General features: G+C 39.7%; 1 protein-coding gene across 1 annotated transcript; it reads right to left on the bottom strand.

Annotated features, from left to right (window-relative positions):
* Positions 1 to 1139: 1139 nt before the first annotated feature.
* On the bottom strand, positions 1140 to 11585 carry LOC113028046 (antigen peptide transporter 2). The gene is given in 21 exon segments (XM_075410380.1): positions 1140 to 1266; positions 1269 to 1407; positions 3657 to 3793; positions 4817 to 4961; positions 4963 to 4977; positions 5527 to 5713; positions 5841 to 5890; positions 5892 to 5953; positions 5956 to 6007; positions 6084 to 6212; positions 6435 to 6482; positions 6484 to 6581; positions 6584 to 6632; positions 6784 to 6989; positions 7241 to 7371; positions 7482 to 7596; positions 8618 to 8770; positions 8773 to 8887; positions 8889 to 8951; positions 8953 to 9168; positions 11387 to 11585. Coding segments are annotated over 21 exon segments (2244 nt in total). The 5' UTR covers positions 11465 to 11585; the 3' UTR covers positions 1140 to 1210.
* Positions 11586 to 15536: the final 3951 nt, after the last annotated feature.

The raw sequence follows: 15536 nt of genomic DNA, 5'->3' as shown, positions 1-15536 counted from the left end.
GTTCTGTTCAGCCAGGTTTTTTGGTATCTTATTCCACTTATTTGGTCTCTACAGCTTTGTTTTCTTTCCATCTTCCAGTAAAAGTTTGCAGGCAAAAATCAGCTTGTCAGTGATCACCCATGGATAGAAAAGGAGGCAGCAGCAGGAGGAGATATTAACATTTAAGTGGACTCCTGCCATAACAGTCCCAGGGATTTGTGTCTCCTCTGCACTGTGGAGCTCGTAAGGAACAAAATCCAGTTTTTGATTTATATAAAAACACATCCTCTAAGTTATCCTTCAGTATACATGAGGTTTCAACATTAAATGAAGCTGACCTCCAATGAGGAAGTCTTAATAAGGAAGAGAAACGACCGAAGTAAAAAACTGGAACGGATCAGGACTCAAAAATTTCCATCAATTTTTCTTCAAAAGCAATTTTAATAAGTATAGTTTAAAAAAGTACATCAGTGAACAAAATCCACTAAAAATAATATTTCTGGAGTTTCAGGAAAAGACACCATGATTCACGGTGGAAACCACAGGTGATGATAACTCTGACAGGAGGAGTGACGAATGTCAGTGACAAAGTCTCACCTTAACAGGAGCTTCTGTTAGAGCGAGGGCTTCTTTAAGGAGTTTAACCCGAGATTCACAGCAAAGCTTTAACACATGGAGCACAAAAGGCAGTGAGAAAAACAGTCCTTGACATTCAGAGCACACCAACACTGAAGCCCTCCATCATTTTAATTGCCTTAAAATGATGGAGGGCTTCAGTGTTGGTGTGCTCTGAATGTCAAGGACTGAATCAGAAAACACTTCATTTTAGAGGACGACCTCTAAATCTGAGTCACTTTATGTCATGACCGTTCTGCTGCCATGTGGAGTATTCATATTTATTTGCATTGTTTACTGGCAGGAAACCCCACATTTTTCCTCTAATACTGCCAATAAATTGCATATATGAACTATACTCTCAAAATGTAGTTACCCATGGTAGCTAAAGGTCATGATTATAATATTCTCTCCACTTCAAACGTTTCCTCCCAGATAAATAAACGAGGATGGACGAGTTGAGCTCCTCTGACCGACCAAACATTGCAGTAACACTTCTGCCGTTTGAAGTTTTCTGATGATGAACAGTTCATTTCTCATGATACAAACAGGTAAACAACATCACTTCTTCTTTGTCTAGAAACGAAAGTATTTGTGCGACGAAAGCACGAGCAGGTCATTGGCTGTCCTGAGAGAACAGCTCCTCCTTCAGACGATAGTAACGCCCTTTTTGGCCATCAGCTCACTGTGCGTCCCCTCCTCTACGACCTCGCCGTTCTCCAAGAAGATGATGTGATCAGCCTGCTCCACAGTCTTCAGCTGATGAGCCACGACCAGCACCGTCCGGCCACGAGCAAAAATCTCCTTCAGCACCTGAACACAGAAATATGAGGCCACTTCACAAACACAATTCTTTTGTGGACCTCTTCCCCTCTTTGGCTGCAGGTAGTGGTTGTGTTTATTATCAGTTTATCAGCTAAATACTTTCTGGATTAACTGGTTAGTCTTAAAAAATCAATTTTACAATAATACTAAACTCATAAAACCCTAAAAAATTACAAAAAGCTTTAGGTTTCCCTTCGACCTGCCTCTGATTCAGGTGTGCAGAGATATCTTTGGGCTATTGTTTTCCATGTCAAGACTGGGGGTGTTGCTGCTTTAAGCTTCTGTGTTATTTCTATTCTAATTTATAGTTACAAGTTTAGCCCCTTCATCTGATTGGTTGCCACTCATAAACAGATGGGTGGGGCTTCTGCACTCACAGCCAGAGCTATGTTCATTCAAGTTCCAACAACAGGCCCATAAAATTAGAAAACTGTCTTATAGTAATAGGCATCCACACTATTGAGTTCCTGTTTCTCTTTATTCTTTATTTTTCTTTTTCAAGTTGCTTCCGTACGTTTTTTTTGGATGTTAACTACTCCCTCAGTTTTCAGCCAATTTTCTCCGTTCAAACTTTAAAAAATTCTGCTCTTTCTGGCTATGACTTTTGGTGCTCATAACTTCTATACTTTTTGAGATATTGAATTTTTTTTGCAATATTTTTTGCCCATTTCTGCCATATTATCAGTGGCCTCACTGATTTTCCTTGCCGGGTTGACCTGTGTTTTAGCTCAGTGAGTTGAGCATCCGTTCTCAGACTGGAAGGCCTGGGTTCAAGTCCCGCTTATGGCAAAATTTCTTTCAGTTAACAGTTAAACTTTTTTAAAACTCTTTTCAGCACAATTTTCAGTTTTTTCACCACTTTTCAGCACAAATACCAGCTTTTTCAGCTGTTTTCAGCAAAAACCTATTTTTAGCAGAAATTCTGCTGATTGAACTCTTTTCAGCAAAATTTTCAGTTTTTTCTGCTGTTTTCAGAAAAAAACTATTTTCAGCAGAAATTCTGCTGATTCATCTCTTTTCAGCGCAACGTTTTGCTTCTTTACCTCTTTTCAGCAGAAATTCTGCTGCTTCATCTCTTTTCTGCAAAATTTTCAGCCTTTTCACCTCTTATTAGCACAAATCTCAGCTGTTTTCAGAAAAAAACTCTTTTGAGCAGAAATTCTGCTGATTGAAATCTATGCAGAAGAAATTCTGCTGATTGAACTCTTTTCAGCAAAATATTCAGAGTTTTCACCTCTTTTCTGCCCAAATTCTGCTTATTCACCTCTTCTGAAACATTTTCAGCCTTTCCACCTTTTATCAGCACAATTCTCAGCAGCTTCTGCTCATTTCAGCACAATTGTCAGTCTCTCCACCTCTTCTTTGTGAGAATGAGCTAAATAGCAGCCCTTAGACCAGGAGGGCCAGGTTCGAATCCTGCTCAGGGCAGTTTTTTTTTTTTTTCTCAACTTTTTCAGCTTTTTTCGGCATACATCTTCAGCGTTAAGGCATCCACACAGCATTTTCGCAGGAAATGCAAATTTTTCTAGTTTCAAATGTGGCTCGCTCATCTTCTCGATGAGCGAGCCACAGGTCAGGAGAGATGCTTTGAGCACAGCCCTGAGTTTATGTTTAGATCACTTCCTGTAACCCCTATTTTGACCACGTGCACTATGAGCTCTGTCATTTCTTAACAAACCTCACACCTACAGAGCAAACACCAACTGATACGACTCTGGAGTGAAGGACGCGAGCTGACAAGTTTCCAAACCTGAAGGCGGTGGATCGGGTGATGAGAGGGACCAGGGTGAGACTGTCCTGAGTCATCTGGGGTGAACATACTCACATCAGGTGTGGGCCACTGTGTGGATTAATGGATTTGCAACCCCGTGACTTTGTCCACTTCCAAAACAAAATAACTTTGAAGGATCTGCATTTTGACACATACTAGAGGTACAAGTTCAGGTGCACTTCATCAAAGAGATTAAAAATCATGATGGAAGCGGTCCAGACTTGCCTGAGAGGAACAGGAGACCAGCCAAATCTAAATCAGGGGAGGTTTGCTTTTGCTTTTTGTGTTATTGGCCCACTGCCCAAACTTTCTCATCGCCAGATATGTAAGAGCAGCTGCTTGACTCACACCCACACACAGAGAAAACCCATTCACGCTTCTTGCATGCAGGATTTCCTTGTTTGGTCACCGTGAGGAAAGCTGAGGGTCGTATGGAAGTTTCTGAGCTTTATTTTTATATACGTACTGAATGCTGTGCCTCGACATCCAGTTTACTGGTTGCTTCATCCAGAATGATGACCTGCGGGTCTCGAACCAGAGCTCTGATCACGGCGATGCACTGCTTCTGTCCTCCTGCAAGACGACCCCCACCTTCTCCTACATCTGAGAGGACAAACAACACAGACCAAGGTTACAGTGGAAAACATGCACCTGCTTCAGGTTTTTCCATCACAACTTTACAGTTAATCATTACTGAAACATAGCTCGTGGTTTACCTGGCTACCAGCTTCCAGCTGGATATTTTACAACTGTAAAATCTGACTTTCCTTACTTCACATCTGTCAGAAAAAGTTAATATTAACTTTCATAAACCTATCTGCAGCTCACCATGATCTATTTTAAACATGTGCCTCTGTACTTGATTATTTTGTCAACTGACTTGAGCATTTTCTCCTTGTTAGATCACCTCTGTAGCTGTCATATATTTTTATTTCCTGATGTAATGAATGTAATGAAAAGAAAAACACACACAAGGGCTTATAAGAGAAATATCTCACTGCAATATGCAGTATGAGTAGATAGAGAAGTAATGTAAAGAAAGGCAATCAAGCAAAAGTAAACAACATGAATCTGAATTTTTCCATGTTGTAGGTATGTACTCATTAATAACACTCTTCAAATTTCAGTGATTATTTTCACCGCTGTGGGCAAAGTTAATATGCAGAAGCGTGCTGGTCTTTCAGGGGTGGGATTTCGTTTTCCCAAGGGGTCACATGATAAACTGGGACTGCTGTGGACCAATAAGCTGAACTCAGTTCGTCTCAATGTTAATTTTATCTCTTTAAAAGCTACTGTTATTACTTTTCTGCTCTACTCCACATTCCTGGAAACTGAGGACATTTGTCTTCAAAATAAAAGTTGTGCATTAATGACACATTTCAAAAGGAGCAACAGACAATTATGTCATATAGAAAAGACAAGCAACCTGCTCGAGGTTCACAGTGCCAGCGGTTACCAGGGGCTCACTGACAGCTCTTTAGGCTTTTGATTAGCTTTAGCAACAACTCAGAACTGGTCAGGTAATGCTCATTTTTCCACTGTAACCAGTGGTTGGCAGACAGTTGCCAAGTGGTCTCTAGACCCGTGTGATTGAGGTGAGGCACAATACCACAGATGGCTCTGTACCTGTGTCGTACTCGTTCTCCATTTCAGAGATGAAGTCGTGTGCGTTGACATTATTTGCAGTTTCTTTCACCTTCTCGATGCCGCAATCCTGCAGGCCGTATTCAATGTTGTATCTCAGGGAGCCAGAGAACAGCACGGGATTCTGGGGAAACCAGGGTTACCTGCACGAAGAAAGGATTAATGTGGTTTCACCATTTAAACAATTAAAGTAAATAAGCTGACGCGTCTCACAAGAACAAAACCTGAGAGTCAAAGTTTTGTTGGGCTACATGTGGAAAGAAGGAGGTTCACTGTCCACGTGCTATTTTAAGATCTAGACCTACTAGTAAATCAAATACACTTACACCCTCGTCCCCAGAACTGGTCCAGCTGCTCCAGTCAAACAAAAATCTTCCAGCCTTAAAACTCTGAAGAGTGTTTGAGCTGAAGACAAGACTAGACACGGCAGCTTTCCAAGCAAGAAAAGCTTTTACAGAAACCCTCTGACGACCTCTTTGTGTCATTCATTTGAGGAACCGAGGTCTGTGACTTGAAGCTGATGTTAGATTAGACCCACAGTTTTAAACATTAACTGCATCTATATCTAACATACGATTACATGTTTGCATCAATTAAAGACACATTAAGTACTGAGATCATATGTACCAGGAGCATCCCTACATTATTTGATTTAGTACAATGATTTAAGCTGTACAATGAGCCGTCTGTACCTTTTGATGGAAATATTTGTGTTTGTAAAGGTGGAGCGGCTTTCCATCCAGCAGGATCTCACCCTCCTGGGGCTCATACAGCCTCTTCAGGAGGCTGACACAGGTGGTCTTTCCACTGCCGGAGGGACCCACCAACGCCGTCATCTTCCCTGGCTGCAGCTCCATCGACACTGACTGGAGAGAAGACGTCAGTGCAGCATTCATAAATCTGTCCACCTCTCACAAATTAATGATTAACACCATTCCAACAGTGACACTGTAGGATGAACACAACCATCACTGTAACACTAGGAAACTGTTACCTTCAGGGCAAGTTCTCTTGATATTTGAAGGTGACATTTTGGAAAACAATTCTTCCCTGCAAGATTGTCAGGAGCTAAATCTCCCTCCTCCTTACACTTGGGTGTCCTGTCCAGGTAGCTGAACACTTGGAAATCACTCCAACTGTGGCCACCGTTTCACCATAGCAGTACAAAATCTCCTGCGACATAAATAACCCGTTGAATATCAAAAACAGGCACTACATGTTAATAAATATCCAGAATGATTCGGCTTACCCTTAAATTGACTGACATGGGCTTCTGATACAAGAAGAAGGACACAAGACTGCCGATGCTGAGCTTTCCGGACGAGATGAGAGTGCGGGCCTGTAACAGCATCAGTATCTTTATCCCCAGAGACACCAGCTAAATAAAGAGAGTTTGGAGAGGAGGGTTACTTGCGAAGGAGCTAAAAACAAACAAAGCAGGATCCATTATCATGTCAGCACATATCAAATACTGGGGAAATACTAAAATGCTTTAAGAAACCAGGGTACCGTTTCTTCTTGGTGCTTAAATATTAGCACATATGCAGTTAGAGCTGAGAATGAAACATGTTCCCTTGCTGTAACATGACTGTCGCCTTACCCTCCGCACTAGGAGAAAGACTGAACTGTAGATTCCTGAACGTCTCTTGGACTACGCGCATCTGCGCCAGAGCCTCCTGATATCTCCTGATTTCGTCTTTCTCGGCCTTGAAGCTGCGGACGGTTTGAATCCCGCTGACCGTCTGGAAGCCAGGTCTGCATTCTGAGCTTGGCAGTCCTGAATCTGCTCTTTCAGCTCCTGTCAGACAACAAATCAGGATCAACAAATAAAGTCTTCATGACTCCCACTTTTAATATCCTTGATTCTTTCCAGCTGCAAACATTTTTCTTCCTGTCATCGAAAAAAGATAAAGAAAAGTCTGGCTGTTTTTTCTTCCTTTTACACCTACCTTATACAAGGTGCTGTATTTGTTTTGCACTACAGCTAAGAGTGGCATCTCTATGCAGGTGAGCACAGTGAGCTCCCAGGACAGGCGTAACATCACTACCAACATGAGGAAGGTTTTTACTGTGCTGCGAACCACGGCGTTAGCATTCAGCGCTACCGTGCGGCCCATCCTGTCCACGTCAGAGTGCAAGCGGGAGGAAAGACGACCTGGATGGTGAAACAGAAAAAAAGGACAGAGTTCAGTAACCGCTTAAATCTGCACAGCTTCAATGTTTGTTTTAGATTATGAGGCTTTTTAGACGCTAGTTTGTCGGGCCAATTGCAGTTTAAGATGACGCTCCATTTACCGAAAGTTAAATCAGCGTTAATATTTTCATTAGGGGAACCTTTGGCATTGTTGACCCTGCAAATTCATGCAGTCCCTAAATATCTTAATAGACATGTCGTGCTCCTCTCACCGGGGTTGTTATCATCAAAGAACTGCACTTCCTGCTTCAGGAGGGTGTGAAACAGCAAATGCTTCAGCCTCTTGTTCAGTCTGGCCAAGGTGCACATAAATATACCACCTCTCATGCCAGAGAAGAGCGCGCTGTTAAGATGGAAAGACAAAAAAAATCAGAGAGATGCCAAGTAAATAAATGTTCTTCCTACAAATATCTGAGAGACAAAGAAATGGTGGGAACAGTTTTGGTTCATCACCTTCCGAGAGAAATGAGAACCAGCTCTCCGAGCGCATAACCGAAGCCGGCTTCAAGTACTTTACCACTCAGCATATCAATGACCTTCCCCTGATACAACGGGATAAACGTATCACCTGTGAGGAAAGATGAATGACAGGTACAAAGGTAAACAAGGACAAAGTCAACAAATTTATTAAAAACTTATTTCGAAAGCAGTATTAAACTGTAGTGAGTATTTAAGGACATGTAGTGTGTGGTGGAAATCACATTTGTTACTGACTAGGTTATGAGTGCTGATGATAGACCGTATATAAAGGACAGACTGTGCATTTTTAAGCCAGCCCCCTCTTTGTAGGGGTTTCTTAGCAGAAGTGACAAATCTTGGATGAGCAGGTGGAGTCAGTGTACAGGTGCCGGGACATGCTGCAGGCACGAAAAGTGCTGTCATGGTGAAATCATCTTGCCCAGCCTATTTTTTTAAAATGCCAAAACCTGCACGTGGACCCTTATAAACATGCTAATGTTGACATAACTCGTCTCTCGTATTGATTGCCCTTTTGTGGACATAAACGAATGGTTCAAATCTGTGCTGGTCTTTGGAACAAATATCCAACGTGGCTAATTCTGCCATCCCAGCACACAGACTCAGCAGCAGGAATCGATGGTTTTACTCTATCAGTGAACAATGATAGGAGAAAATCTGCTCTCACAGTCTAATTTTTACTTATATACTGTGTTTTAGAGAGGATTTGTAGACTCAAAGGTCCCTTCTCTTCCAGCTGATTAGAAAAAAACCTTAAACAGAGTAAAAGAGAAAGTTTTGTTTACTTCTCTGAATTAAGTAACATGCAGGACCTTTCAGGTCTAACAGGATTTGGAATCCAGGAAGAAAAAGACAAATACATACATTCAAGGCCTCCTAACCTATAAACAAACTTCTGCAGCTTCTGTTTCCACTCTGATGCACACAGAACAGCAAGTCCGGTCTCTTAGAAATATTTTATGAGGGAGTGCTTGCTAAACAAGCTTGCCCTCCACCCTCTGATCCTAACACGGCTACTTCTGCCTGCATGTTTCTGATCCATAAGTCTTACACTGTAATAAACACATGTGCTCTATCTAACACACTATAAAATGGGAATGTTTTATACTTACAGATGACTCCTAAGATGAGGAAACCGAACGCTGCGATCAGGTAGAGAGTGTCTGGTTTGAAATATTTTAATGTCCTCATAAGCAGCCCACTGGTATCCAGTTTGACGCTGTCCGTTTTTGTTTTTCCATTCCCACTGAGACCCTTTTCCCAATTAAACAGGCCAGAGATGAGGCCATCGGGCCCAAGAGGAGCATGCTGAGATTGGGAGATGGGCCCGAGTAAGGCTCAGATGGAGATGCTTTAAGGAAGCGTCCACTTTCAAACACGGGGAGGAAGAAGGCAAAGGAGCGCCACCAACCTGTGGAGGACAGGCTGGGGCTTTCCATCAGTCAACTACAGAGGTGAAAACATGGAGGAAAACCCATTTTACAGCTCCAAAGGCCCACACGCCTTCCAGTCCACCACAGCTGGAGCAGTCGAGCAGCAGCAGCCCGGTCCACATCGATGAACCCAGAACTGCATCGAAAACAAGGACGAAAAATCCTGAGGCTGCCACATCCGTCATTTTACCCTCGGTTGGCGGTGAAAACGCAGGAGGCTCAATCGGATCCTACAACAGCAAGTATTACAGTCACTCAGAAAAGATGTGTTAAAATCTAGATTTACTTTATCAGGAAAACAATTATATTTCCCAAACGTGTGTCTTTTTGTAAAATATTTAACTATTAATCCCAATCATCTCAATGACAGTGGAAACTGCCAGAGGGGGAAAATCGGGCAAACAGGACTTAAGGTTCAGAGTTAACTATTGCAGGTGTGAGCAGCTCATAGTGGGAAGGTGATTCTTTTGAACTTCACCGTTCTGATTGGTTGATTTGAGTATCTTCTTTTTCTCTCTCTCAGGGAAAATAGTTAAATCAGATTGAAAAAGCTTCTACTTCAACCAAAAACCGTTCATACAGGAAGCAAACGGCCATTACCTTCAAGGTGAGCGACTAACAAGGAGTGCACAGGAAACCACTGACTGGCATATGACCTGGTAGTAAATACTACATGGAGCCCGGACTGTCCACTAGTGGCCAACCATCATCTGCAAAGCAATGCATGATGAGTTAATTGGTCCCTGTGTAAATGGTCCTTAACATTTTTCCTTCCACAAGAAGATGAAAATAGAAACGTAAACACTAAATAGACATTTTCTTTATTAATTTCTATCTGGTTTCGTTTAGTTTCATTTAGTTTCTAGTGTTTGCTTAATTTGTTTCATCTTCTTATTTTATTTTATTTTTATTAATTATTGTAGTATGAAGGGTATTTGTCAGCACTGAAGCTGTTACAGTTAACTAAACAAACTAAAAAATTGCAACTAGTAGTGAAAAAAAAATTTTTAGTTAGTGGAATAAAAATAATAACTAGAATTTGGAAAACGAGAACTTTATGCATTTAAAAATGTAAATGTGATCACATTTCCAACAAGCAGCAGAAAGTTGGTGTGCAACTAGCTCATGTGCATGAGATGTTTACATGATATTTAGTGTTTTCTAGCTCCTCTACAGTCTTTAGTACTCAGAACCTGCCAGTTATCAACTGCCTCCTCTGCTACTTCGAACAAGTGGCTGATGAGGACATATCTAATCTGTTAATCTTCATCACAAACATTTAAATAAAAAAGGAACCATTCTCCGCAAATGAAGTTTCCTATCAGTGGTCATGCATCGTCTGTAAAGCCTGACACACACACAGAAGCTGGAAACTAGATCTCATAGGTGTACGTTTAAATTCACATCTCTCCATGTAATTCTGTTTTAAGATATTCTATCTCATTGGTACATAATTTGCGCAAGTTTAATGTGTGTATGTATGACTGTGTGTGTGCCTGAATTACTTTTGGTTAATTTAGGACCTTTTGCTACTGTGGCCCAACATTCATTTAAGTGGTTTTATAAGAACATAAATATCGATAGAAAATATCAGAGAAAATAAAAAGTAAAACTGAACTGAAACTAAACCTTTCCTATTCCAAAATGGAAGGATCAAATCTGGCAACAGAGTGAAACTAGCGTAAACTGAAACTAAAATTTTTAAATTAAAAAAAGGTAAAGTAATATGAAATTTTATACTGTAATAACACTAGTCAGGAGCCTAATTTTTCATGACTTCAGAGGAGAGATTACAGTACAAAACACAGCGCTTTGTGAAGCATTTGGCTCACGATCATGAGGTCATCCTCAAGCCTCAAACATCTGGACCAAAACCTCACCTGAGAAGGGTGTAATAACAAACTGGACCAAACTATAAAAGGCTAAAAATAACCACATTTCCTCTCTATTTGTTATACTTTGTGTCGTTTTTTGGTTTCAGTTTTTGTTTATTTACACCCACTCTCGCAGTATTAGGGTTACTCTCAACAAATATATCCTTAATCACTGAATAAATATGCAAAAAAGTAAAAATATAGGTCCTGCATTTTTAATTTAATCTACTCTAAGTACCACAGAGACACATTTTGTGACTCCGGGGATAAAACGGTGCTGTTTTTCAAACTGTCTACATCACACTTATGGAAAATATGAGCAAAACGTTAACACTAATATCTGTTATAGTTATATTAACAAAGCCTTACAGATATTTAATGCAACTGGAGCATAAAATATATCTGCAGCTGCTGGTTCTCATTGTAGCTTTCTTAATTGAGGTGGTAACTTCAGTAATAGGCCGTTTAGGTTACCTGCTCTCCTACCTGCCGTTTCACATTTACCTGTGTATACACCTGTGACGCATTAAAATGTATTTAAATTGAGTTATCGGGATTGATTTAGATTACCTACCGTATATCTCTCTCCTCCACAGAGCACAGCTAGCTTAAGTGTCTGCAGCACCCGCTTCACTTTTACTTTCACTTTCATTTAGCTGACACCTGCGCGGCTCAGACCACGTTAAAAAAAAAAAAAAAAAGAGCGACATTACACAAAATATCAAACTCTGTCCTCATGTCTGTTCAACTATCGTTTTTGTACCACGAATCAACGTTTGTGGACAGCTGTGGAAAGTTTTACACTAAGAAAACGGCTCATTTCACACATTGGCCACAAGATGGCAGCAGTTTGCGTCGTTGCTTATGCTGCTGGAAACTACTTCCTCCCTTTCACAATAAAGGCACGGCGGTTTGTTAATTGTCTGTGTAGGAAAGATTTACACCCTTTTGACAGTGTGACACTAATTTTGGCAAAAACTCTTAAAAAAATGTTTTTACATGAAAGTTAGGTTTTATATATTTCATAAGACAGTTTACTGGTGAAAATTCCCATTTTTGCATTTTCTAAAATAGTATAATACATAAAGCATAATAATAACATTACACATGATTCTTGTAGCATAACAGGGGACACTTGGATGTCATTTTCTTATCATATTGCCTGGCCTTTACAGCACAAGTCAGATCCCAGTTTTTTATATTAATTTAGACAGACAGACAGACACTAGTGCAATTTTACCAGCATCAGCAGAGACCGATCAACCATTTTGAACAGTTGATCATAAATGTTGACACCAAACTTTTTGACCATGAAAAATTTTTTTTTGTGGAATTTTATTAATTCTTATAAGAAAATATAAAATCAGTGTCAACCCTTTCATACTATAAGAAAAAATAAACAGTATACAGGCTTATATTTGATAATAAAGCCTTGTATTACATCCATGTTGATATTTTTTGTTATTTTGTTCTAGTTTTTTAAACAAGCACTTATGAAAACAAGTTTGAAAGAGAACACATATAATATAGTTTTACTTTCTCCTCAGCATGACATTCCAATGATTCTTGCACATAGAGAGGACCAAGTTCAGCAGGTATCATATGCTGTGGAGCCCTAAGGACTATATTAAGGGTATTATAGTGTGTAAACCACACCAGTGTCACTGATTGGGCCAAAGTAAAAATGTCAGCAGAGAAACAGAGTTTCTCCCAAGTGTCTCTTATCCATTTTTATAATTTTATTAGGTATAAAATCAAATGGTCTTTTTCCTAGTAAGATCAAACTTTGACTGTTTCCACTAATTTATTGGGCACTTACCAACAACTGCTGGGCTTCAGGAGCTTAAATCCCTCTCAAACCTTTTTCAGTATACTTCAATAAATATGCACCAATATTTGTGTACTAATAAAAAATAAGAAGAACATTAGTTCTCAGTCTGAGAGGCCTGTGTTTTATTCTCCCAATAATAACCGAGGCACGTAAAAATACATAAAATTAAAAATTAAAAAAAATCCCAAGAGACATCTCTGATATTCAAACATTTATTTTCCAGAATCATAATATATAAATAAAGAATTTATAATAAAGTTATTTGAATAAAGCAAGACAAGCATCTAAAAATTACTAAAATCCTCTGTTGGTGCTTACATCTTTGTTTACTGCAATACAGTTTATACCTGAAAAGTGTATTCAATACTCTGTTATAATAGCTTGTACTTGTAGTGTGAGCTGTGATCAGCGCCTTTGAAATATTCCTTCGAAGAAATGTTTCAAATGTCTGACATGAAAAGCGAAACCATCTGCTTCTTTGTTTCTGAAAGCACGTGAAATTATCAGTGTGGGTAATTTTTACGAAACACGGCAGCTATGTAAAAAAGGCACTGTTGCATTGAGGAATGAAAAGCAAGCACAAGAAAAGAAAAACATCATTAATTCACTGCTATTACAGTACATGTTAAATTGCTATATATGACTCTGAAGTGCAGGCAACAATTTTCTAGGTCCATGTTGAGTGAACCAAACAGCTCAGCAAGGTGGGAAGAAAATGTATGATTCTTCTTTAAAGAAGCCAAAAATAATAAAGTAATATATCGTTTACTACACCTTGTTAAAATTCCCTCTGAAGTCTAAGCACCTCTAAACACAAAGCTCCTGTTTATTCCTGAAATGCAGAATCTGGGCATCACCATCGATGATGACTTAGACCTCACAGGGCTATCAGTCTGCTTTCCTTTTCATCTTTATCATTCCTGAAACGAACCAACCACTAACAAGAATAAAAGCAACAATAAATTCATGCTACAAGTCTGATATAGCTCCACTGTTTCACAGTTCATTCATTGCCACGAGTATGTATTCATCCGCAGCTGAAAATAGACCCAAACAAATACGGTACTTACTCCTGCTAAAAAACAAACAAACATTTCATTAAAAAGAAAAGAAAAAAAAACACGACAGCAGTGATTCAGCGCTTTCTACGAACAAAACCGGACTTGTAAAGTATAGTTGTGGTTTATTTTAAAAGATATAAATTTTGAGTTTCGCTCAGACCGCTCCTGGTAATTAGCTTTTAAACAAGCTGAACATAATCGGTATGGCTGTTCTCCAGGTTGGCAATGCCGGCATGTGATGCTGCAGTAAGTAATCAGTTGTTATCAAACACGAGACTGAGTACGGGATGCATTGAACTTAAATTTAATAAGGCAGAGGCTTTAATATTGGGAACTGTGTGTTTATCAGTGTTTTTGTGCTGTACAGACATAAATCAGGTGAGCACTGACCAACAGGTGCGGCTTCTCAAGAGTTATTTTGGCGCACAGCCAACACCAACAAAGGTCTAACCTTAAAATGATTTAGATGAATGAAAGGCTGGAGTTACAGCAGGACACATGAACACCATGTCAGGCACTGCACATCATGTAAACTGAATAACTGCACATAAATTTCAAAAATTCTTAAACTTCACATGCTGTGGAAATATCCTGACTTCCTGCCTTTCCTGTGATAGTTTCCAGTGAATAAGTGAAGGAGAATAGATGGAGTTTTTCAATACAGCTGAAATATAGCTAAAGTGGCAACTGATAAAACAGTTGCGTGCGCAAACCAATAACGCATTAAACTGAGGTGTTGTTTAAATTTTCATCCATTCATTTATTTTCTTAATCACTTATCAAAGTACACCTTCTACAGGTCACCACAAACTCACATTCAGAGCTACAGCCTTTTTTTATTTAGCACCAGTCATGTTTAAAAGTATTCACACCCCTGAAATTATCTGCCTTAAACCATAAAAGTGTCACGACACTCTGCTGTGCAGCTTTCGCTTAGTTTCACTGACACGGAAGGGCATTAAAGCGCTTCACGCCCCTGTTTACTCTGGATTAGGTATCAGTGATAAAAATGTGTGAGCGACAGGTCTGACTGTGCTGTTCACATTGCCATTAAAGTACACGGTGTTCAGTAATCTGTGGGTACTTTACGAAAAAACATGAAGTCCAAATGTGAAAAGCTTTTCTATGATTGTTAACATCAATGTGTATAGTGCAGTCTGCTGGCTTAATCCTCAGGCTATAACAAATTGTTGGTTTTGGTCTTTTAAGATGTCTTTATAATGTTATAAGTACAAAATAAAAACAACCCTGATCCATTAAAGGGGACCTATTCTGCTCATTTCTGGCTCCATATTTTTATTCTTTTACTCCCCCAGAGTAGCTTTGCATGATTCACAATTCAAAATAATCCTCATTTATCTTAGTGGGCTTTTCTGCTGCCCCTCAGCTCATCCTCTGTCTCAAACCAGGTGTTTTAATTCCTCTCCTGGTAAGCCAACTTTCTACTGATTGGCTGGAAACTGAAGTGGGTGGGGCTTCTATGCTCAAAACCGCAACTCAGTTCTTGAGACTACTTTCAGGCTATCCCCTCTAACATCATACTTAAAGTAGAAATGGTGTTTCCCACAGAATAAAAATCTATTCTTGGTTTTGTTGAGAAAGAGGTGAAAGGACGCCGTCCTAAATTGATAAATAAATAATATCAATCACACTTTGAGATAGAGGTGGGCGATAGAAACGATATACGATAGAAACAATATAAATTTGGCCAACGATAGATGTAGGATGCAGCTGAGTTTTGGACCCAGATTACTCCGCGAAGCTCCTCACTACGGCAGCCGTAATGCTCTGACAATCCATCAAGCAGTGCGGCTTACCAAAGTTGTACTAAA

The sequence above is a fragment of the Astatotilapia calliptera genome, chromosome 8, assembly GCF_900246225.1.
Source record: "Astatotilapia calliptera chromosome 8, fAstCal1.2, whole genome shotgun sequence".
In the NCBI taxonomy this organism is placed as follows: domain Eukaryota; kingdom Metazoa; phylum Chordata; class Actinopteri; order Cichliformes; family Cichlidae; genus Astatotilapia; species Astatotilapia calliptera.
The sequence above is the reverse complement of the archived record's forward strand: the minus strand, read 5'-3'. Positions and strand labels throughout refer to the sequence as shown.